At 37.9% G+C, this 22008-nt stretch overlaps 1 protein-coding gene across 1 annotated transcript; it reads right to left on the bottom strand.

Moving 5' to 3' along the window:
- Positions 1-1857: 1857 nt before the first annotated feature.
- Positions 1858-21995, bottom strand: HMMR (hyaluronan mediated motility receptor). Its single transcript, XM_072400722.1, has 17 exons — positions 21830-21995; positions 19710-19811; positions 18459-18547; positions 15628-15705; positions 14684-14872; positions 13734-13820; positions 13306-13417; positions 12718-12783; positions 12570-12643; positions 10834-10920; positions 9539-9750; positions 7677-7781; positions 6367-7569; positions 5771-5849; positions 4500-4676; positions 3379-3541; positions 1858-2556 (listed from the first exon to the last, which is right to left on the bottom strand). The coding sequence occupies exons 1-17, from the start codon at positions 21873-21875 to the stop codon at positions 2537-2539; spliced, it is 2889 nt and encodes a 962-aa protein (XP_072256823.1). The 5' UTR covers positions 21876-21995; the 3' UTR covers positions 1858-2536.
- Positions 21996-22008: the final 13 nt, after the last annotated feature.

Raw genomic sequence — 22008 nt, 5'->3', positions numbered from 1 at the left:
CTTGACATGATTTTGTGTTTCAAACTTTAATATACATATACTATTGTAATATACTGTAAAACAAATGTTCATGAAAGACGATGTACCGCTTTTAGACATAGAAATCCAATGTATTGCATTCAATAGTTAATTTGTTTTGAATGCAATACAAAATATTTTGACATTCCCGCCATGCCCCTAGTGATGGCTGTACGCATCGGCGTCACCGGGAACTGCCAGGGAACGTCAGAGCACTCGCAAGGGGACAGCTCAAAGAAGAGGACGTGTCCACAGGATGACAGGACACCGATGGGACTAGGTAGGTGTTTGTTTTTTATATTTTTAACGACCCCCAGTGTGACTCGGGGTTATCGCTTTCAGCTTGTATTTTTTACCCCGAGTCACACTCAGATTACCGCTGGGGAGTTTAAGGAAGGCGATTTGCAGAGACATTTGTCACAAACAAGAGATAAACATAAAAAAGCATTTTCAGTGTGGTCACCTTGGAGTCTAATGTCTTTACAATAGTGCATCACCACATTTCTCACCTCAGGGATCCCTCAACCCAGGTAGCTAATGAGTCTATAGCCTCCTTACTGGGGATCCCTTAGTAAGGGAGCCTGCAGGTCATGAGGTAGATGACAGCCAATGAAGATCTGAGGGAAAGTACCCCATTATACTCGCTCATCCGGGAGTCTTGTGGGATCCTGTGTATTTCTTCCCTTTAGGCATCTGGAACTGGTAGCGGTGCTGATCTGCCCGTGATCACTGAAAAAAGGCCTGGACAGTCACAGAGCCAAACACAGCTCACACCGCCATTGCCAAGCCCTGCCCCCCAGCACATGGTTGTTTTCTAAGGCAGTCTACAAGTAAATGCTGTTCAGGAACACCTAATACATGAAGCAGTGACTAAAAGGTTGACAGAACTGAAAAGGAAATCGCAGACAGGGGAAAGCAAGGACAACAGAGACAGGAGTGGGCTGGAGCAGTGGTCACCAACCTTTCAAACCACTAAATCCACAGAATCCAGACCACACATGCGCAGGGAGCTGTCTGTCACTCAAAGGGGAAGATACTTCCCCAAGAGTGTCATCAAAATGCCAGAACTCACCCACCCTCCCACCGCAGGCTCAGACCTGGACAGAGTGGACAGGTTGTGGTACTGAGACACATGTGTGTGTCCATACACGAGACATGGTTTGTGGAGATGCGGACCACCAGTTGGCAACCGCTGGGCTAGATGATCCTTATAATTCATGAAGCAGGAAATAAGGTGTACTTAAGACACCTGCTGCAGCACTATATTACTTTTTTGGCAGATTGAGAAAGAAACCGTGGTAAAAGCACACCAGGGAGATTTCATGTATTAGGGTCTTGTAACCCATCCAGCTGGGACAATCTTTATAGTGATGATAACTAGAATTTTTTCTATTTAAATACCACGAGAGACAAGGCAAAATATAAGAGGAAAAACATGGATCAAATCTGTAGCGATATGGTGGGACCAAGAATGTCCATTGTTTCTGTATCCACTTCTTGGGGTATGCTTATTGTGGAACTTGTGGCCTCTAGTTTACTCCATCTAAATATTTTCCTAAAACACCAGTGGTTCACAAAGGATACTAAAGGGAACTTATGGCCACTGCAACTATGTGGTGCATGCCACAACACCCAAAACCGCTAAAGGAAGATCCCCAGTATATCAGACTCCAAGAACAGTGGGCAACATAACACAAGGGTTAAAATATCTGAATCATAAGGAAGTAAAAAGGGAACTGGAAGCACCCCATCCTCTGGGGCCATCTTCCCACAGGATGTTGCATGTGTGGCAATATCACAGAGTGAATCTTTAGCGATATATAATGACATCATAGGAAACATGTTAAAACTTTTTATTAGGAAGTGGTATATACACAATATATTGGATAAATAAAAAATGAATACCAAAGTATATATAAATCAAGGGCATTCGAAAATAAAGTTCTACTGATTGCTTAAAATGTGAGCAATATAGACAAAGGGAAAAAAGCACATACTGCAAATAAAAATAGCGACATAAAAATACAATTAGACAAACGGAAGAGAAAGCAGACTGTATTATGCATGTTTACACCACCTAAGGTTTGTGAACTGCTTTTAGTGAATTGATATATATTTGATTTTTATAAATAGTATTTTTTGGGTACTTTATATTACAAAAACTGCATAGCCATTTGATCACCACACAGAAAAACCAGTGGCACAAATCCCATTTACTAATTCTAATTCACAGAAATAATGTGTAAGTTTCAATTTTGGAGGCAGCAAGTAATGAACATAAAAGTCAAATGTCTATGAAGAACTTCTTCTTTGGCCATCATAACAAAAGAATTTTCAATACCTTTGCATGCTTGTCTAGATCTCAGAAGTCCTAAAGCCAGAAACAGGAATGAGGAGACCAGCAATGACAGCCTGCATAATTTTGCATGGCAGGTGCACTTTATTAAAACATAACATCCATTAAAAAAAAAAAAAAAAAAATTAAAGTCACGATCATTTTCAATCAGCAACATGCTCCTCAGGACATATTTCGGTTCCCTGTTAAAAAAAAGCACAAGAAAAAAAATAAATAAAAAATGGTCATCTAGAATCCATTGTTAATTTATACTTTCTTACTATCCCAGGGAACTACCTATCCACAGGACAGATCTTGTCGGCTTTTTAACCGTTCAATATTTCTCCTCATGTCCCAGAAAGTTATTATTTAACTCATTTGGGCACTGCTGGAATTCTTGCTATTGAAACCAAATATAAATGAAAAACATATTTAGGCAAATAAGGGTCATGTAATAGATTATACATAGTACAAAATGTAGGGCAAATTTTTTTATTTTTGCATCCTGTAAATAACACTGAAAGCTCTGCAACTGGGAAAGAGAACAGTGCTACAAGTCCATTAGGTTCCACTGGAATGGTATCTTGATCCATTGCGATGTGTATGACAAAGCTGGTGTGCTCACCTAGAGTAATAAGACTTAGACATTGCAATCCCGCCTGTCAGAGGTCACAAAGAGGACCACTCTACTAAGATTAGGCAAAGACTGTTACAAGTGTTCCAGCACAATTCCAAAATAGAGTTTGTATAGCTTAAAATAGTGGACAGTAGTGTCAAGTTTGGTAAAATGCACAAGAAATCCTCTACCACAGAAAACAGGTGGAATTAAGGACTGGTGTTTGGGTTTTGCAAAAATAAAAAGCAAGGCAAGCAGAGATTATTGCCTTGTGGGTAGGATTAAACCTCATTGTTTTAATCACCCCTCAATCTGAACTATGTCTACAACACACACGTACAGCACAAAACACATTAGCATTTTATTCCCAATATGTATTTTAGATTATAAGAAATATGGATTTGTTTACCATCTTTTAATGGAGCTCTTTGGTGAATGTTTCTTTTGACATCATGCTCAAAAGCTTTGGATGGATCAAACTTCTTTGCTCCCATCAAATCATTCAGTTGGGCTTGCAGCTGCCTTTCATTTTGCTTTTCTTTTGACAATTCAGCCTTTACCCTTGCAAGTTCCTAAAGATTTAAGGATAAGGAGGTAAGCATAATAAAAAAAAAAAAAAAAAAAAATTCACTGCCTTTTTTTTACCAAATTCCAGATACAGTAACATTATGACCGAACTATAGAAAAAAAAAAAAAAAAAAACACTTGAGATGTGGTAGGAGGAGTCTAGTTGAAAACCCCACCTATTCAATAAGCTCACAGCAAACATGATGCTTGTGTATTTTGTTTAAAAACTAAGTGCTCCAAGGATTACCTGACAACAGTAGCATTCCTTATTTACAAGTGAATGGACGCCATTTGCATCTTTCAAGATGGACATTCAGGATGATCTCAGATAAAAATGCAGTGGCCACACAGCTGTCCTTCAATGTTAGTGTGTGTGTCGTAAAAAAAACTGAACAATTTATGAATAGAAAAAATATCCACTCTCCCATAAAATGCAGATTTTCTTATAGAGCTTATTGGTCCCTAGTGATTTTAGAACTGCCACTGATCATTTCCAGCAAAGTGTTTGTACATACCTTTAGTCTGGCAATACAGAGCTTTATCATCTCATGTCTTCAAGCAAAATTTCAACACACACCTTTTAGGTCATTTTTTGGGGCTGCAAGGATCACCCGAAAGACTTTCATTAAGAAAGCAGTTTCAGGAAAGAGCAGATATCCCAGTGTTCGTAAATCCACTACTTCTGCAAGCAAATGGATCACCGGCAGAGTAAGTGTACCGAGTGAGGTGGGGGGGGACTTCTATTAAGAGGTTTTCTGCACACCTATTTGTATGCTCAGATGTTCTTTAAGTGTTTAAAAGGCAAAAAAAAAAAAAAAAAAAAAAAAAAAAAAGCAAAAAGATTTTAATACATAAAGTGAAGAAGCCCAATACTGCCAACTGCTGTGCAAATGAGAAAATAAAGTGAAGAAGCCCAATACTGCCAACTGCTGTGCAAATGAGAAAATGCAACTTTTACTGTACCTGTTTAAGTTGAATGTTTTCATCCTTTAGTTTCACAACATGCTTTATCTTTTGTTTTTGATTCTGATGACCAAGGAGCTTTGCATATGCCTCACTGAGTTTGTTCAGCTCATCTTGTGCTGCTCCACGCTCATTAAGCAAGGCATTTTTCTCAGCTTCAAAGGCATCCAGTTGTTGCTGTAAGATACATTTCATTACAAAAACTATACTCAAAAGTTTTAACAGGTTACTATACAACTCTTTCAAAACCAATTTGCACATGAAAAGCACACATCCCCAGTTGTGGATTGGTACCAGTAATCTGACCATGTTGCTTTAAACTACCCAGGACATCCGATAGTGCCTGCGTTAATCCGCTTCCTAATTTTATGGTTAAATTCTACCAAGATATACTGCAGTTTATTACACAATTTGATGCAGTGAGGCTGTGTGGTGTGCACTGGGAGCAAAATTCTGCTTTAACCCCCCTAGAGTTCTAATTTGGTAAGTTTTTTGATGCAAAATGTGACCCTAATTTTTTTGCATAGAAATTTTTGTTTATATTGTGGCCTGTAATTCTTCAGATTACCTCCCCGGTATGATAATTATATTTATTATAATCATGAATATAATAAATAATTCTAAAAAAAAAAAAAAAAAAATGAAATAGACCACAACAATGTAATTTAATCAAAAAATGTCAAAAGGTCAGGGATAATAGTGGGCAAAATGTAAATCAGGACACTTCCAGGGGTGATTTCCTGCTGGCACCACCCTAAGAATTTACTATTGCTGCTCAAATCAGCAGATAGATGTGATGCACAATGCAGAAGTCCTGCATTGTGCGTCGCATCTAACTGCTGATGCAGGCAGCAACGTGGCCGGGACCCCGGGTGGTATTTAAAAGTAGATTACTTGGTAATCTGCTTTTAAATTTCCCGCCCGGCCTCACCCCCTAATTCATTAACATCCCAGCATCACAGCGGGACCATTAGACCCGCTGCTGGAGCGCTGGGCGAAGGTAAAGGGGGCTTCTAAACTTACCCCGGGTCACACTCGGGATTACCACTAGGGGGGTTAAAATAATCATGTTACAGGTGCCAAGGACTCCTGAGATGCATAGTAGCAATAAATATTAAACCACTATCCCTGCAAATGATCTCTCCCAGTCACTGGCTTAGATTGCCTTTTTTTGCATTGTGCATTTGTGGGAGGAAAAGGCAGATCACTAATGGGTAATGCCAAGGAAAAAAAAAAAAATAATATATATAGGAAATAAATTATAAGTATACCTGAAAGGGTCTGACTTTATTGAACAACTCTTCATACAGGGTGCGCCATTTTATTGTTTCTTCATTTTCACAGCCTTTCCTGTAAAATAACTTTAGCATTATCAAGTTAACCAAACCAGAGAATAACCAAGGGAAACAACTGTCTGTTTTTCACCCAAAGTTAAACAATCCCCCCCCCCCCCCCACATATCTGAATCTAATTTGAGCTGTGAATCTTGGGTAATAAAGTGTAAAATATTTTCAAAAAAAGAATAGCTTAAACTTTAAACCTTAAGCCAAGGTGTAGCTAAAACCAAGTTTATCCTGAAACTAGATTAGCCTTCTGCCCACACTACACACCTGTTTAGTAGAAATAACACCTCCCCCCCACCTCCATCTACAGACACTGACAGTTACTTTGTTTTTCTTCAGCTCACTTCTAATGACTGCAAGGTCATTATGACTCCATGAAGGTTGTTTTGCAGAATGGAGAGTGATTTACACAAAACTGAGCAGTCTTTTGTAAGCTTCGCCTAAATGTACATTGTATTAATTATGTGTTTTTTTAACATATGACAGAGCATCTATACAGGTGTGGTGCAATTATTGCAAGATACCTTAAAAGCTCTACTTGTAACTCCGAAAGTTGTATCTTTAGGTTTGTTAGTTCATTATTCTGTTGTTGAAACGCCTCCTCTTTTCTGGAAAAGGTCTCAAGAAGGTCTTGAAGCTGTTTCTCCAAGTTTTCTTGTGTTTTCTTAGATGACTCCTGCAACTGAAGTAGTTGTCCTTCCAATTGTCCTTTTATTTTTTCAGAATCCTTTTCCATTTCCTGCATTATTTTTTCTACGGTTTTATTATTGTTCCTCAAAAGTTCTTGAATCTTGTGCTCTGCTTCATTCTTTGTTTTTCCCAGCTCTTGCTGTAGTTCAAGAACTTGCAGCTCTAATTCACAAACAGTCTTTGTTGAGGTCTCTTGCATCTCAAGAATTTTTTTCTCCAATTCTTCACAAACCTTGGCTTTACTAGCCTTAAGTTCATTAATTTGCTGTACTAATTCTTCCCTAATTCTTGTTTCACTTTCCTGAAAGTCAATGAGCTTCTTCTCTAATAACTGGTTTGTTTTTGAAGAGGTCTCCTGGACTTCAAGAAGTTGCTTCTCCAGAGTTTCCTTTTCCCCTTGCAAGTCATAAATTTGGTCTTCCAAAAGCTCCTTAGATTTTAAAGTTTTCTCCTGGAGATCATGAAGCTGATTCTCCAGTTCTGCTTTCACTTTGGAGGTGGTCTCCTGCTCATCTAAAATCTGCTGCCTTGTGATAGCAGAAGACTCCTGAAGCTCAAGAAGCTTTTTTTCCAATGCTTCTTTCTCTTTGTCGGAGGTTTCCTGGAAGTTCAGAAGCTTCTGCTCTAGTTGTTCCCTTTGTTTGGCGGAGATATCCTGGACCTCTTTAAGCTGTTGCTCCAGTCCTTCCCTTGTTTTGGTAGAGGTTTCCTGAAGCTCAAAGAGCTTCTGCTCCAGTGCTTCCCTCATTTTGGAAGAGGTTTCCTGGAGATCATTAAGCTCTTGCTCAAGCCTTTGCTCTGTTTTTCTTGAGCATTCTTGAAACTCCAGTAGCCCGAGTTCCAAACTTTCCTTTGTTTTTGAAGACTCTTCTAGCAATTTACAAATTTGTTGTTCCAATGCTTCATTTCTTTTCAAATTTTTTTCAATTTGCTGTTCTAGTAGTTCCTTATCATTTTCTGCCTCTGCAATTTTAGCCATTAGAGACCCATTTGTTATCTTTAAAGAGACCACTTCTGTAGCAGCTGTAGTCTTCAGACTAGATCATAAAAAAATAAATGACAGTTTATTACAATAAGCCTTATGCTAGAGTCAGCTTTCACATGGAATTTTCCTTTTGTTTTTACACAATAAATATTTATATACCCTTCATATTCAGAGAGTTGTAGCAGCAAATTATTCTGCTCTTCTGTCAGCTGTGAAATTTTATTCTCGTGTTTCTCCTTTGTCCTTTCAAGCTCTGCATTTTTGCTAAAACAAAAAGGTTGGACAGGCAGTTAGTCATGTTTGCTTAAAAAAATTAAAGGCTTTATGAGACTGTTTTTTACTGTGGTTTTTGCTGCCTACAGTCAAACACTAGGCACGTAGGAGCATTAGCAGAATGTCACAGGTACTTTTTTGCAACCTTGAAAAGTTAATGGCAGTTATCAATCTGATGGGCAACTATGGCATAAAATAGCAAGGTTTTGATTTCCAGCAAGGAGGCTAGAAACTAGCAACAGGCATTTCAGGTTCTGTTTTTCACTATGCTATCCTGCTGCTCTGACATCCACAAAGCAAGGTTTTGGTGTGAACACAACAGGCTGACACACATGAATGTTTGTCTGAGGACTGTAAAAAGCTAGGTAGTGGTTAGGAGAAAATTCATAATGGATACCAATAAAAAAATATACAAAAGTTTGAGGACTGCACAAGACAAGTTACCTCCTCCCAAGAGGGACAAAAAACACAATAACAAAAGACACCTAAAAGGAAATCCTACTGAATTGGTCAATACCAAAATGTTAACAAAATGAAGTAATCTCAAGCAAAAATACATAAAAAGGGTGCAGGAATCTCAACATTAACCATGGATTTCCTGAGTAGTATTCCAAGACTGTATACGAGAGGATTAACAACAACAACAACAACTTGCCATATCAGGAGATGCAAAAATCTGTTTGGCCCACTTTATACATAGTTACCCCAGGACTCACTGAACAAGTAATACTGAAATCTATAGAACTAAAGTAGAGGTGTCAAAACACAAGGCCTGGGGACCGAATCCAGCCTAGCTGGATGTTTTATGTGGTGGTCCTCATAATTGCCTGACCGTGCAGCAGGCAGAAGGACCCCAGTTGCTTCTTCACTCCTGCTGAGACCCAGCAACAGGCCAAGTACACCTAACTCTTAAAAAACTGCTAAAACTGCTTGTCAAACAAGAGAAAAGGTAATGCAGAAGGGAGACAGTTTAATGAAAGATGAGATATATTCACGATGTTCACCAAGACAAGCATGGTCTTTTTTTCAGAAGATGATTAATGCACAAGGATGGTGCGAGATATGATGTCTCAGGGTCAGGAAGGATCTATACTTCTACTATGACTATGCATCTTAAAAAAAGTGTCTCGCAACTTGGCCAAAATCTAAAAAACAGGCTCTCTATGTGATTTGAGTTTGACACCCCTGAACTAAGGCATAGGTCAACTAAGGATGGTCGAATTTTTAGAAAATCAATTTAATACAAAAGTTCAATTCTATCAAATTTGACTTCTTTAGTCCAGTTGCATAAAAAAAAAAAAAAAAAAAAAAAATATATAAATATAAATATATATATGGTTAATAATAGGTTATTAGGTTGAAGTACAGAAGAATCAACTGGTGTCTATGGAGGGATATAAACAGATAGACAGGTAAAATTGGCCAAAGAAGTTTTTTAGTAGAATCAGGACTTACAATTACAGGGGAACATATTACAGTTATGTACAACTACATGTGGTAAATTTAATCTGATGAATTTGACTTCATTTGCAAGAATTTGGGTAGAATCTAGTAAACATTTTCCACTGCTAGTAAAATATTCTATTAGTAGATATATTCTGTCTGTACAGCTCAGTGAATCAACTCTGTGACCACTATAGTGTATGGCTCAGTAAAGCAAGCAGACGAAGATTTAGAAGGGACCCCTGGTAACACTCCTGTGTTTCTCTAAAATAAAAAAAAAAAAAAACATTTTCAGTTTAAAATACCCTTGAAGAGTTTTCTCTAGCTGTACAATCTCTTCTGCCCTCTGCTTATTTTCTTGCTCTAGTTCCATGATTAGTTTCTCTGCAGCCGCCTCCTGTTGTTGTAATTGATCAAGATCATCTAGTGTTCCCTCCAGCTCCTGTTCCAAAAGGCGCCTCTCTTTCATCATTTCTTCCTGTATTTTCTGCAATTCCTGACGCAGGGAACTGGAAGTCTACATGGAAAAAAAAAAAAAAAAAAAAAAAAAACCTACTATTTTGTTGTTTGTGTGGTAGAGCTTTTCATAACTAGCATTTAAATCCTCTTGCCTATACATACAAAATTCCACACACTGGAGTTTAGCAAGTCCCATTGCAACCAGTCAGTCTGTATCCTCTTCATTTTGCTCTAATCTGTGGCTCTGGGATATGGTTGATATATCAACATGCCAGCCCACGCAAACTGACTTAGTTCTGCATGAATGTGCACAGGGCAAATGACCTAATGGATATTTGTTTGGAAAGTTAAAAAGATCTCCAGGAACGCAAAAATAAAGCCCTCCTTTTAAAGCGTCTTTAGGATTATTCACCTATTCTACACATTGGGGGGGGGGGGGGGATTACCAGAAGGCAAGCCTAGATTAAATGACAACCAAAATTCAAAATTGAGAATAGAAAAGATATTATCCATCATGGTATTCAGTTCCACTATACTATTCTGGAGATCTGTACCAGAATCAAAGCCTGAATCCAGCAGGATCCCCCCACGAGAAGGGTTAGGACCTCAAATTTTTATTGCCATTTCAATTCTGAAGAAAACATTTGTCCTTAGCGAGTGCTCATGGCTCTCCTATTCACTCATATACAGCTTGTTTGGGCCTGGCTGAAAAACCATAATGACCACTGCTTAATCATGTAGATCCCTGCTACATTTAGGCCTCTATTTATAAATCATTCCCGTCTCTAGAATTGTTCATAATGTACACATATAGAATTTCCGATTGTGACAGCTGTGCACTATACCAATTGGCCACTAGGTGGCAGAACGAGTCATTGTTGTAATTTGAACTGAGATAAAGAATGGGAGGTGTTGTGACCCATATACGGTTTTTAATGCAAACCTGGCCCTAAAATGTGCCTAAATATAACATTAAAAAAATTTTAAAAATTCACACGCCCCAAGATATTCATTTCCTCAAGTTATGTCATTTTTAAGTTTCCAGTCTATACCAATTTACACCTCATCGCAAAACTTGCCCCATTGTACCAGGGTATACACTGTAAAGACTAAGATATAGAGAACATATAAAAACATTTACCAAGCTCTGCTCATTTATCTGAGATGCTGCAATTTCCAGTTTACGCTCATATTCCTGTTCTTTGCTGGTTAGTTCCAGTCTGAGGTCCTTAAAAAAAAAAAAAAAAAAAAGTGTTATTTGAAAAGTGTTCAATATGTGTGGCCATCTGGCTGTTTAACAATGCACACAATAAATGATCACCTCCACAACCTATATATTGGAGGGGGCCGATTTTTTTTTTTTTTTTTTGCATGTTGCAAAGCATATTTACCATTAGCAGTCTTCAGCTGGCAACATTTAAATTTGTCCAATGTAAGTTTAGTATCAGTCCGACAGTCATTTTATATAAATGCCATCTAACATTTTCCATTTACAATTGATGCAACATATAGGTTACAGTGCAAATTCTACCCTTTGCATTTTAATATTCATGAAGGCCACTGTTTCTGTGCCATCAAATATGTTAAACTTCTACCCGTTTTCCTGCAGTCATATGTTCTAAAGTAGACAGGAGCTGGTACAGATTAAGATGTAATCCACAACATTTCTCAGCTATAAACAGGCACAATTGGAAAAGGATTTCTTGCCTTTCCAATAGGCATACAGCAAAAAAATTGAAAATCTGCCACACTTTCGGGTCATATAATAAACCAAGCACATAGCACTGTCCAATTGGATGGAATGTGTATTGCATCTGCCATCACAGTCAAACTGCAGCATATAAGGGATATAACAGATTTTCCTTTAAAGCAGTCTCTGCAAATACATAACTTTATAAAAGGGAGGGGAGGACTGTTTTTTAAAGTTACAACAACTGAACAAATTGCCACTTGTTACCCAGATCACTTTCAAAGTGGCAAATGCTGAGAACACCATAGATCATAATGAGGAATAGTTGCGTTTTGGCAAACACATTGTTCTCCATTTTTGCAAGTTAAAAACATATGTCATTCAAGTAAATAAAGAATGATCACCAAGTTTGAATGCTGCACTTTTATATATACCATAAAATACAACCAGTTGCCACCTTAAAATTGTAAATGAGGTTCCACTGGATCAGGCAGCCATCTTCTCTTTCAACCATCTTTATTGGCTTGACTGCAAAGGTGCAAACCCCTGGTGCAGGCATGTGGGAGTTTATTCATTCCCTGCAAATGTAGAGGAAGCTGGGGACCCTGGCAACCAAATGCGATGCAAGGTTGACTGCTTAGCTTTTTGCCAGAAACCTGGAGCGATCAAGCTGGTAGTGAAGTCAATGCCTGATATTTTTTTTTTTTTTTTAAAGTGGAACTTTAGTTCCACCTTAAAAAGGTAAAAAAAATAAGCTACATCCAATACTTAAGGGAGCATTAAGAAGTATACACCTGATCTAAAGAAATTGCCCCTTCTCCTATCATTCAGCATACATGCTTTAATCGTATAGCCCTTTGCCTGCCTTGCTGTTTACATTCTTTAGGTCAAATCTATTTCTTGGCTGTGCCAGCAGCATCTCCAGGATTCAATTCTGTCTCCCTATAGAAGCCTATGGGAGGGGGATTTACTACACATACTAATTTTAGAAGAATTTAAACATTGCTGTAGGTAAGTATACATCTGGAAAAAGGTAATGTAAGATTAAACACAATTTTTTATGAAGTGTATTGAGACTTAAGCGCACCTGTGCCCAGACTACTCACGCTTAAGTATTTACAAGCCCTCATTCATGTCTGTAGATATAGTGATATCCATGGTGGAGAAAACTTGTAGAGGACATTTACCTGTATTTGCTCTTGGGCATTTGATAGATAGTTCTCCAGGTTTTTATTTTCTCCTTTGAGTTCCTTAACTAAAACTGTAAACAAATGTATTTAGTATGAATTAAGGAAAATAAAAATAAAAAAGTAAAAATCAAATTACATGACATACCTTGAGTTTGGTTTAATTCCTCTGCCAAACTTTCATTTTGAGCCGCCACCTCTTTATGATTTTCCTCTATATATAAAAAAAAAATTGAAACTGAAGTTTGAGACCTAAACGCTCAAATTGTTAAGCAGAAGACTATATAGTAAAGATTTGCCATGAGCTGACTGCTGATTTCATGATCTGAGCACAACAAGTACAAGTATGTGGCAAATTACAGTGCAAGATAGCAGAGATAAAAAAAATTTAGGTTTGTTTCAGGAAAATAAAGTACAATTATAGAAGCCAAAACCCTATTAAAAAAAAGTCATGCTTTGAGATATCATCTACAGGCAATTACATATTAGAAATGCATGCCTTTACATGGGAGGAGGGAAGAGTAGTGGAATAGGTTACAATTGGGTGTACCAAAAAATTCTTAAACATAACTTTTCCGGCAAGATCAAAAAGTTTTTTTTTGTACCTGCTGAAAGGATTAGCCTAAAAAGGCAGCCACTACAACTAGTAAGCTGCAATGTATGACATGGTTATTAAATATAACAGATGCAAATACAATGGAATCATGACATGTTCTAGGGGATTTTCATCACCTACCAAGAAGAGAGTTCCTTTCTTTAAGGGATTTAAAAGCTGCTTTTGATGTAGCTAAACTTTTCTGCAGTGTTTCAATTTGTTCTTGAAAGCTGGCTTGAAGACGTATGATTTCCTGCAACCAACACATTGATTTTCAAACAAAGCTCATAGGTAACTTTACATTTTTTCAGTTTTTGGAAATAAGGGTTTTGCAAAAAGCAACAAACACAGCCACTGAACTGTAACATACGGCCAATGTATCAATAAAAATTTTGCAGCCATAAAACACACACCCTTTTACAGAAAGTGAAATTTCTGAGTTTAGGTACGCTTTAAATCTTTAGTTCTGCACGAGGAACACATTGCAGGGCCATCCATTTCAGCACACCACAGTCAATCTCTTATGAAAACTATACATTTCCTTTAACAAAAGAAGCAGTTAAACAAACCTTGTCCTTTGCATCCAGTTTATTTTTAGCTTCCATTAGTTCTATGCACAGGCCATCAATTTTTCTTTTTGAGCCATCATCTGAGAACTAGTGAAAAGGAAGAGGAAAAAAAAAAAAAAAAAAAAATTGTCATGTTACAATACCATTAGGATAAAGCATGCAGATTGCAACACTGAAAGACAACGCACATGCCTGAATTTTTCATTTGATCATTTCACAACATTTTCTTTACTATGAAATCAAAGACCCATTAGAGAATCTTCTATTAAACTATTTCCACCCCCAATATTCTCTGTAAACTCGTTGTCCACTACCAATAGTCAAACCATTATTATTACTTAACAGTATTTATATAGCGCCATCATAATACGCAGCGCTGTACAAAGTCCATAGTCGTGTCACTAACTGTCCCTCAAAGGAGCTCACAATCTAATGTCCCCACTATAGTCATATGTCATTAATGTAGTCTAAGGTCAATTTAGGGGGAATCCAATTAAACTAACTGCATGTTTTTGGGATGTGGGAGGAAACAACCCATGCAGACACAGGGAGAGCCTGCAAACCCCATGCAGATAGTGTCTAATACAAGATACCCAAACCAACTGCTGTATGTTGTATGGTGGTTGCTCAATCATCCCCATCCATGTCAAACACCCGATACCTGAACTGTTAAAGGTAAAACTAACTTCAAAGTAACTGGGAAAAGATCTGAATAATCGACTTCCAAAATTTTTAACTGAAATAGGCAGGGTCAAAATACCTGTATTGATGAGCTAATGTGCTCAGTTTCCCCACCCTGTCTGTTCTAAAGCAGGACAGTGTAAAACCAACATCCTAACTAAAACAGGAGGTGGAATACTCCGTGGTAGAATGTGGACAATGAGAAAATGAAGTTTTAAAACTACTGCAAAGGCTCTTTCTTCCAACTGCTATTGAAATACTTAGGGTACCTTAGTTTTCAGGAGGTCATTCGCTTTGCTCAAGTCAGCCATCTGTCTTTCTAGGGATGCAATTGTTGCACTGAGTGAAGTCTTCTCCCTCACAGCATTTAAGAGTTTAAGCTCGGTTTTTCTAAATTCTTCTTCCAAGGCTTGAAGTTTCTTGTCCTGCTCAGCACGTTCTTTTAAGAGACCACGAATCTTAAAAAAAAAAAAAAAAAAAAAAAAAATTGTTTGTTATAAAAATATAGTTTCTGGAATATGGAAAACGCAAATCTAGTCTAATCTAATGTGAAAACACATTTAAAAAAAAAAACCCTCCTGCAGAAAAGAGAAATAAACATCAAGAATTTAAAGTACAGTACACCTACAATCACTGTGGTAAAACCCTTTTAAAGCTACATTTTCACTTGCCTTACAGATTGCCACTGCATATACCCATTAATCACTATGGTTTCTCGCATTAGTTCATACATTAATACAAGCCAGCAGGAGAAACCCGAACAAATGACGGCTCAACTTCCTACTTTTCCCCATCTGACTCTGTATACCTACAGCAATGAACGGGTGGCTTTAGAAGTGACAGTCATAGAAAGGACTCCATACACATGGTTGGAGGTGTCCTTTAACATTTACAGTGCCATTACCATACAATGCTTTCATAATGTGTAGCAACTAGTAACTAGTATTTTAACATTTTGCAATTACACAATCTGTGCACTTTACAAATAAAAAAATACATCAATATTCAAAACACTAACAAAAAAACAAAAACAAAAAATGTTGGGCCTCTAAAATAGTAACCATTTTCATAAATTATGGGGATCCAAGTATCTATTTCCATTTCTATGTAGAACACAAATGTTCCAAGCTGCTAAATATGGAATTTTGATGGTCAATTCACTCCCTACATAAAACAGACAGAAATAATGTATTATACAACTTTCTGACCTTACCTCTTTCTTCAAAGCATCCTGTTTTTTTCTTTCCCTTTGGAATTCTTTATCTTTTTCCGGTTTCTGTCTCAAATTTGGCTGCAAAAAATTAAATTCATATATATATATATAAAAAAAAAAAAAAAAAAAAAAAAAAAAAAAAACACCACAAACAACTTTACATCTATTACCCTGTTAAAATACCATGAACATATAATTAAAGCAGAACAGCAAACTAAACAAGCTCCTTATTTGCTAAAGCACCAAGCATCAGTGCATCAAACATTTTTTCTTAAGTACTACTTAGTTGTAGTATTCATTATTTTAGTATTAGCTACTAGTTTACTGTTATTCACTACTGTGCTGGCAACCCTTGACACAAAGTAAAACCCTCTACCAAGAAACCACACTTCAGATTGTGAAGAACATGCCAGTAATGGGGAAAAATCATGAGAAGATGACAGCCAATTCTGTTTATATAAACCTTACATTGTCTCTGGTATCTCAGTACCTGGTTTCCTGCAGCCTCTTTGTAGCCATTGTTGGCCTTCATGCACTTGCTTCATCCATAGCTGCATGGCATTTCCCATGGCATGTGCCAAACACTGACAATTGTGAATCACATCTTTATGTGTGACGGTGCAGCCCAGTGTAGTCGCCAACAAAAGACCATGTGACAAAGGTGACAACGCATAACCAAAACCAGGGGACAGTTCACCCAATAACTATGGTTCAACAAGGACCTTTATGGCAAGAACATCATTAATTTTAAAAATAACACTTATTGGAAGTTACCTAATTGTTTTACATTTACTTTGAAATGGGTTAACAATTTTAAACTGGTCAGGTGTGTAGCCAATTTTAGTTTTTACACAAAAACTACTCTAACATCATAAAATATTGGAAAACAAACCCACAAATTCTGCAGCAAACAAATCACAGCCCCCTTCCCATCTGTAATAAGGCTCCATACATAACAGTTGACTGACTGGGCAAGTTCTGACATGTGTTCAGTGGTCACCGGATGTCATTCATCCACCACTGCGAATCAATGAACGTCCAACCAGAAACAAATAATGGGTTGAATTAGAGAATCAGGATGGTTTTTCGGGCTCTATAGAATCCCTCATGTGGAGTTGAAAAAGTAAGCGAGGAGCTGTGCAATGCCCAGCTCTGTCTCAATCCATTCAGGTATGGGATAAATTTAGCATTTGTCCGACACTAATCTCACCTCAAACCTCTAAACCCACTCTGGCATAATCTGGATTTTCTGCCGGGCTTATGTCCTGCTGACTTTCACTGATGGATTTCCAAGGGTTTTAGAGGAGTGAAAGAATTGTTGGATAGTCGCGCAGTGTTCACGTGGGAACATTTGGTCAGTAATTTTGAAATTCCTCCAACGGAACATTTTGCTATAGACAATTGACTTCCTATATCAACATGATAATTAAAGAAGCCCCGAGACCCATGCGCGCTTCTGCATTTGAAAGCACATGCTCCTCCATAGCTTCCACTAAAGGGCAAATTTCTGTTATTTACTTAGCCTTGGTTGCCCCTACCAGTAAACTGCAGTATATGCGGGATTGGGAATCTGAACTGGGCACCACATGGGATATGGTGTACTCCCTTTCCAAGGTTTCTATGAACTCTGCGGTAGTGGAAGCCAATTACAAAGTAGCACTTCGATGGTATCTCACTCCAGCTAGACTAGCGAAAGTGTTCCCCTCAATTTCTCCCTTATGTTTTCGAGGCTGTAATTCTAGGGGCTCCATGTTGCATATCTGGTGGTCATGTCTGATAGCCAGAGTGTTTTGGGACAAGGTATTTCATTTGATCTCTAGAATTTTACAACAAACGATTAGTACTGTAGAGGCTGCCCTGTTTAGTAAGCTTGAGGTGTCCCTTTCTGGACCCACAATGAAACTGATTAGATTGATATTACTAGCGGGCAGAATCTCACTGGCCAAAGCTTGGAAGTCACCCTCGATATCTTTGGAGCCTATTTATACGAAATTGAATTGGATTATGGTTTTGATAGACTAACTCATACCCTAAAGGATTCTCTGGAGAAATTTGATGATATGGGAACCTTGGATCGCATTTAGTAATACATAGATGTTGTTTTATGCTAGTTTACTTGGGTATAGTGCATTAGTGATATGTGCCTTAACTTCCTCTACCCTCCCTTGTAGTTTTTACTTTTTATGTTTGTTGTTGTATTTAATACACAACTGGGACACTTGATTTGTTTACTCACTGCTCAAACTTGACTAATTATTGCTTTGTCTTCTACTAACGGTTCTTATGGTTTGCTATATTATACGTTCATCTGACTCTAAGTTGTTTCCCATTATAGGTATACCTGGATGAGGGAAATAATTTGGTTTGAGCATTGTTTGCAATGAAAAATGTTTTAAATGTCTGAGCACACACAGGCCGTTTTTTCCCTTGTTAGAACATTGTTTTTGTCCCGAATTTCTGTATTGTAACCTTTAATATTTTTTAAACATATTGAAATACAACCAGAAACAAATGCGTATGAATGTATAATGGTGGATAGCACAGTGAAGTGCCACTTGTCCTCGCTTCTACATAGAACAGAAAGGGTGCTGTGTGCACAAGGCTCATTTGTTTATGTCATTTGAAACTCTTGTGCAAGCGATTGTTTCCAGCAACAAAATTCCTATACGTATGCATAGCCAAAACAAAAAACTGAAAGGGTTTCACACTACCACGTTTTTGTTTCAGATATGTTGTCATGATAAACATTTTTACAAGGATCATTTCAGAAAAATCTTTATTAGAATGCAATATTTGTAATACAAATAATTCAGAAGGTTAAAAATAGTTACCGTAGATCCATGCAAAGAATGTTTGCGCAGCCGCACAGGAGATGTTGGTTCGTCTCTCTCAGTGTCTGCTTGACCTTCACCATTGGAACCTAGACAAATCAAACGTCTGGTAAAACGAACAATTAAACCTGACATCAAAGCAAACATTTTACATATAAAAAGCAATGATACTAATGTTGTGGTAAGGAAAACTGGACTGTTATTCATCCAATTTACTAGTGCCTTCCCATTGTGTTCTAAAGAGCAGGGCCTCTTAGTTCCTACAAATATGCTCTACCTTCATACAACATAAATTTAGATTTAGGCTGGGTAGGTGTGGGGGTTACACTCTCTGGGTCCCTGATTTGGCTGCACAAATCTATACTATGGTTAGCTCACCTATACCCACCTACCTAAATTCAGAAAGGACTACCTCATTTATATAAAATGCAAGTTTGTCCCAAGTCAGAAATCCTTATTTTTATGTTTTATTCAGGTTTCAGGCAGCATTAAAGCAAGAGGGCAGACATATTAAACAGGAAACTAAGAATTGTTAAATGGGAGGTAGCAATAGCAGTCTCCAAGTCACTTTAGCATTCTAATTAGACAGAAAAACATTGTCACTTTCTTTTTATATCCTCTATCCTTTTTAATCGCTTACTGTTTGCAGGAACATTAATGCTTTAAACTGATGAACGAATGGGCAAGTTCTGGCATCATGACATCACTCTTAAGTGAAATGGCTCACTGCACGGTCCATGAGGTCCAAAAGGTTGACTGCCACTGCTCTAGATTTTGGTCCCACGCTGTCCTGTAATCCATCTTGGTGAGAAGGAAAAAACCCCTTCTGCACATACTGCTGCACCCCCTCCCCAAAAAAAAAGCTTTACAATTTAATTTAAGCCGGGAGGACTTACAGCTTTTAGTTGATAAATCGATTGTGTTTTTTTTTGGAAGAATTCTATCTGTGTGCCTTCCTCATAATTTGGGACACTTTACTATAAATAAGTACACTCAGAAAAGAAGAGGGATTGGCAACATTCCCTCCCATTCTAAGCAGCGTCATGCAGGGAAGTTGATACAAAGGAATCTGTAGGTACTTCTGTCAGGTGTAAGTACACATTTCATTTACATGCACATGTTTTATTGGCAACATGTAGATAGCTCAACTTTAGCATAGCACAAATTTCAAGACAGAATGTTACATTCTGAAATCAATACAAGATATAGGACAAGTTCATTTGATCACAGCATTATCAAAACATAACACACCTTTTTCTTTTCCTCTGAACCTTTGAGATTTCTCAAATGACACGGGTCCCTTGGGACCATCAGCCATCTTTACATCATACGATCCTGGAGCAGGAGCACAACCTGGATTAAAACATAATAATAATAATTAGAGGTTCTGAATTGTAAGTCTTAACACAGGGGAACAACATTCTGGGAAAAAAAAAAAAATAAGTTACTTAAGCAGTAGCTCATGTGTCACCATGCCATGTCACTCCTTCCTAGCCATTGCAAGTATTCAACCCAGTTCAATACCCACTTCATCCTGCTTACACTGTGCTTCCTTTTACCAACTCCTAAGCAGTCAGGAACAAGACCAAAATCCTGTATACAGCATTGTGGCATATTAACTCCTTCCTATACATGTGCAGTGCACAATCTAAATAGAAAAATTGCTAGGAATGCGGGGATAGGTTGCAGCAATAAAAACACTTCTAGCTCCTAGCAATAGTTCAAAAATAAAAAAAAGGTCTAGAAAAACACAATGTTTAAAATGGAGGTTTGACCATCTGTTATGCTTTACTGCCATGGGGCAGAGTAACCCATGTATGTGTACCAGTCACCACTGGCAACGGGAATCCTACATTTTTAGAGATGTACCTAGAACAAGAAGTACGCCAACGGGAATAAGTTTAAGAGGGAACTTCTCCTTGCTTCCTGTTACATCTTAGGGACAGGAAGTTAAAAAAAAAAAAAAGCACACAAGCTGTCCATAATGTTAAAGCAGACAAAGTTCAGGTGTAGAGAATACTTTCTGCTTAGGGCACACATCTACCTTCATATTAGTGCTCTGCACTGATATCAGTCCATAATTCTGACAATGATACATCCCTAAAAGACAGTATGTCCGCTGGTGACACTTCTGGGTCATCCAAGATCCTCTTTGACCATTGATGATGCATGCAGCGGTCAGTCCCTGGCAAATCAGGCTACACTGGGCACTACCAAGAATCAGAACCAGGTGACATCCTATGCACTGTAAGAGGAAATAAGCCACCAGGAGCAGGGAGAGGATTTCTTTTTTTCAGTACAAGAACTTTCAATGTCTACCTATAGAGAATTCTCTTCCCAATTATTCACCAAGATCATTACAAAGAACAAGAGGGCACTCTGACTGGAGGAAAAAACAAAAAGTTAAATCTCCAGATAAGGAAGGGATTCTTCACAGTAAGGTCTGTGAAAATGTGGAATCGGCTCCCTCAGGAAGTAGTTTCAGCAACTACTATAGATTGCTGGATAATTTCTAGAAGCACAGAATATAACTGGGTATTAAGGCTTTAACCCCCCTGGCATTCTAATTCTGTCCATACTTTCATGCAAAAAGCATTACATTGTTTGGCATGGAAATTTATTTAAGGTTTATAATTTTTAGGCATAACTCACCAAAATATCTGCAATATTTATTAATAAACTTAAATCAAAATAAAAAATACAAATAAAATAAAAGTAAAATTAGGGTGCATAAAACACTGAAACCTGTAATATAACTGTACAGTAGCATATATATTATAAAGACTTCTTTGTATTGGACTCATTATTTTGTATTGAATCAAATACAAAATTATTTGAATTTCCCACCGCAGCTCCCACACGAACCGACATCACCAGGAAACCCCTGAGGCCGGGAGTAGATCAAAGAAAGACGGGCAGGACACCAAAGGAACAAGGCAAGTTGGGTTTTTTATTGTTTTTAGCAGCCCCAAAGGTGACTCAGGATTATTTTTGCAGGTACAATCCACCTGGAGTCACACTCAGGAATACCGCAAGGGGAATTAAAGTAAAATTAACAATGGCCAATAATCCAGGGAACATCCTATTGGCTCATGGAATCAGGAAGGATTTTTTTCCCCCCTCTTGGAGTAAATTGTAGCAGGGGTTTCACTTCCCTCTGGGTCAGAGGGTTTTATATCTGGGATGTTATGTCCCTGGGGGTTTGATGGAGTTATAGGACCATGTCTTATGACACAACCATGTCCTATGTAACTACATACAGGTGCTATACCTGGAGTCATGGTGCCCCCTCGCCCTGTGTCAGTACATGTTCCCCTGAAACACAAACTACAGTAGGTGATAATAAAGGGCAAATACATGGCTGTACTTACCAACAGTCTCATTAAACCTTTTGATAGGCGCCTTCGGGAAGGACATGGTTGCTATCGCCGTAATATTCAATCCACACAATCTCAGCTACAAATTCCTCTTTTAAACACTGCGCACAGAAATCTGTACCAATCAGCGATCACTACCGGGTAGCGCCTCAAGTTTGAACTCTAGTCCAATC

Source organism: Pyxicephalus adspersus, chromosome 2 (genome assembly GCF_032062135.1).
Source record: "Pyxicephalus adspersus chromosome 2, UCB_Pads_2.0, whole genome shotgun sequence".
Classification (NCBI taxonomy): domain Eukaryota; kingdom Metazoa; phylum Chordata; class Amphibia; order Anura; family Pyxicephalidae; genus Pyxicephalus; species Pyxicephalus adspersus.
Note: the sequence above shows the minus strand (reverse complement) of the source record. Positions and strands in the feature narration are given on the sequence as shown.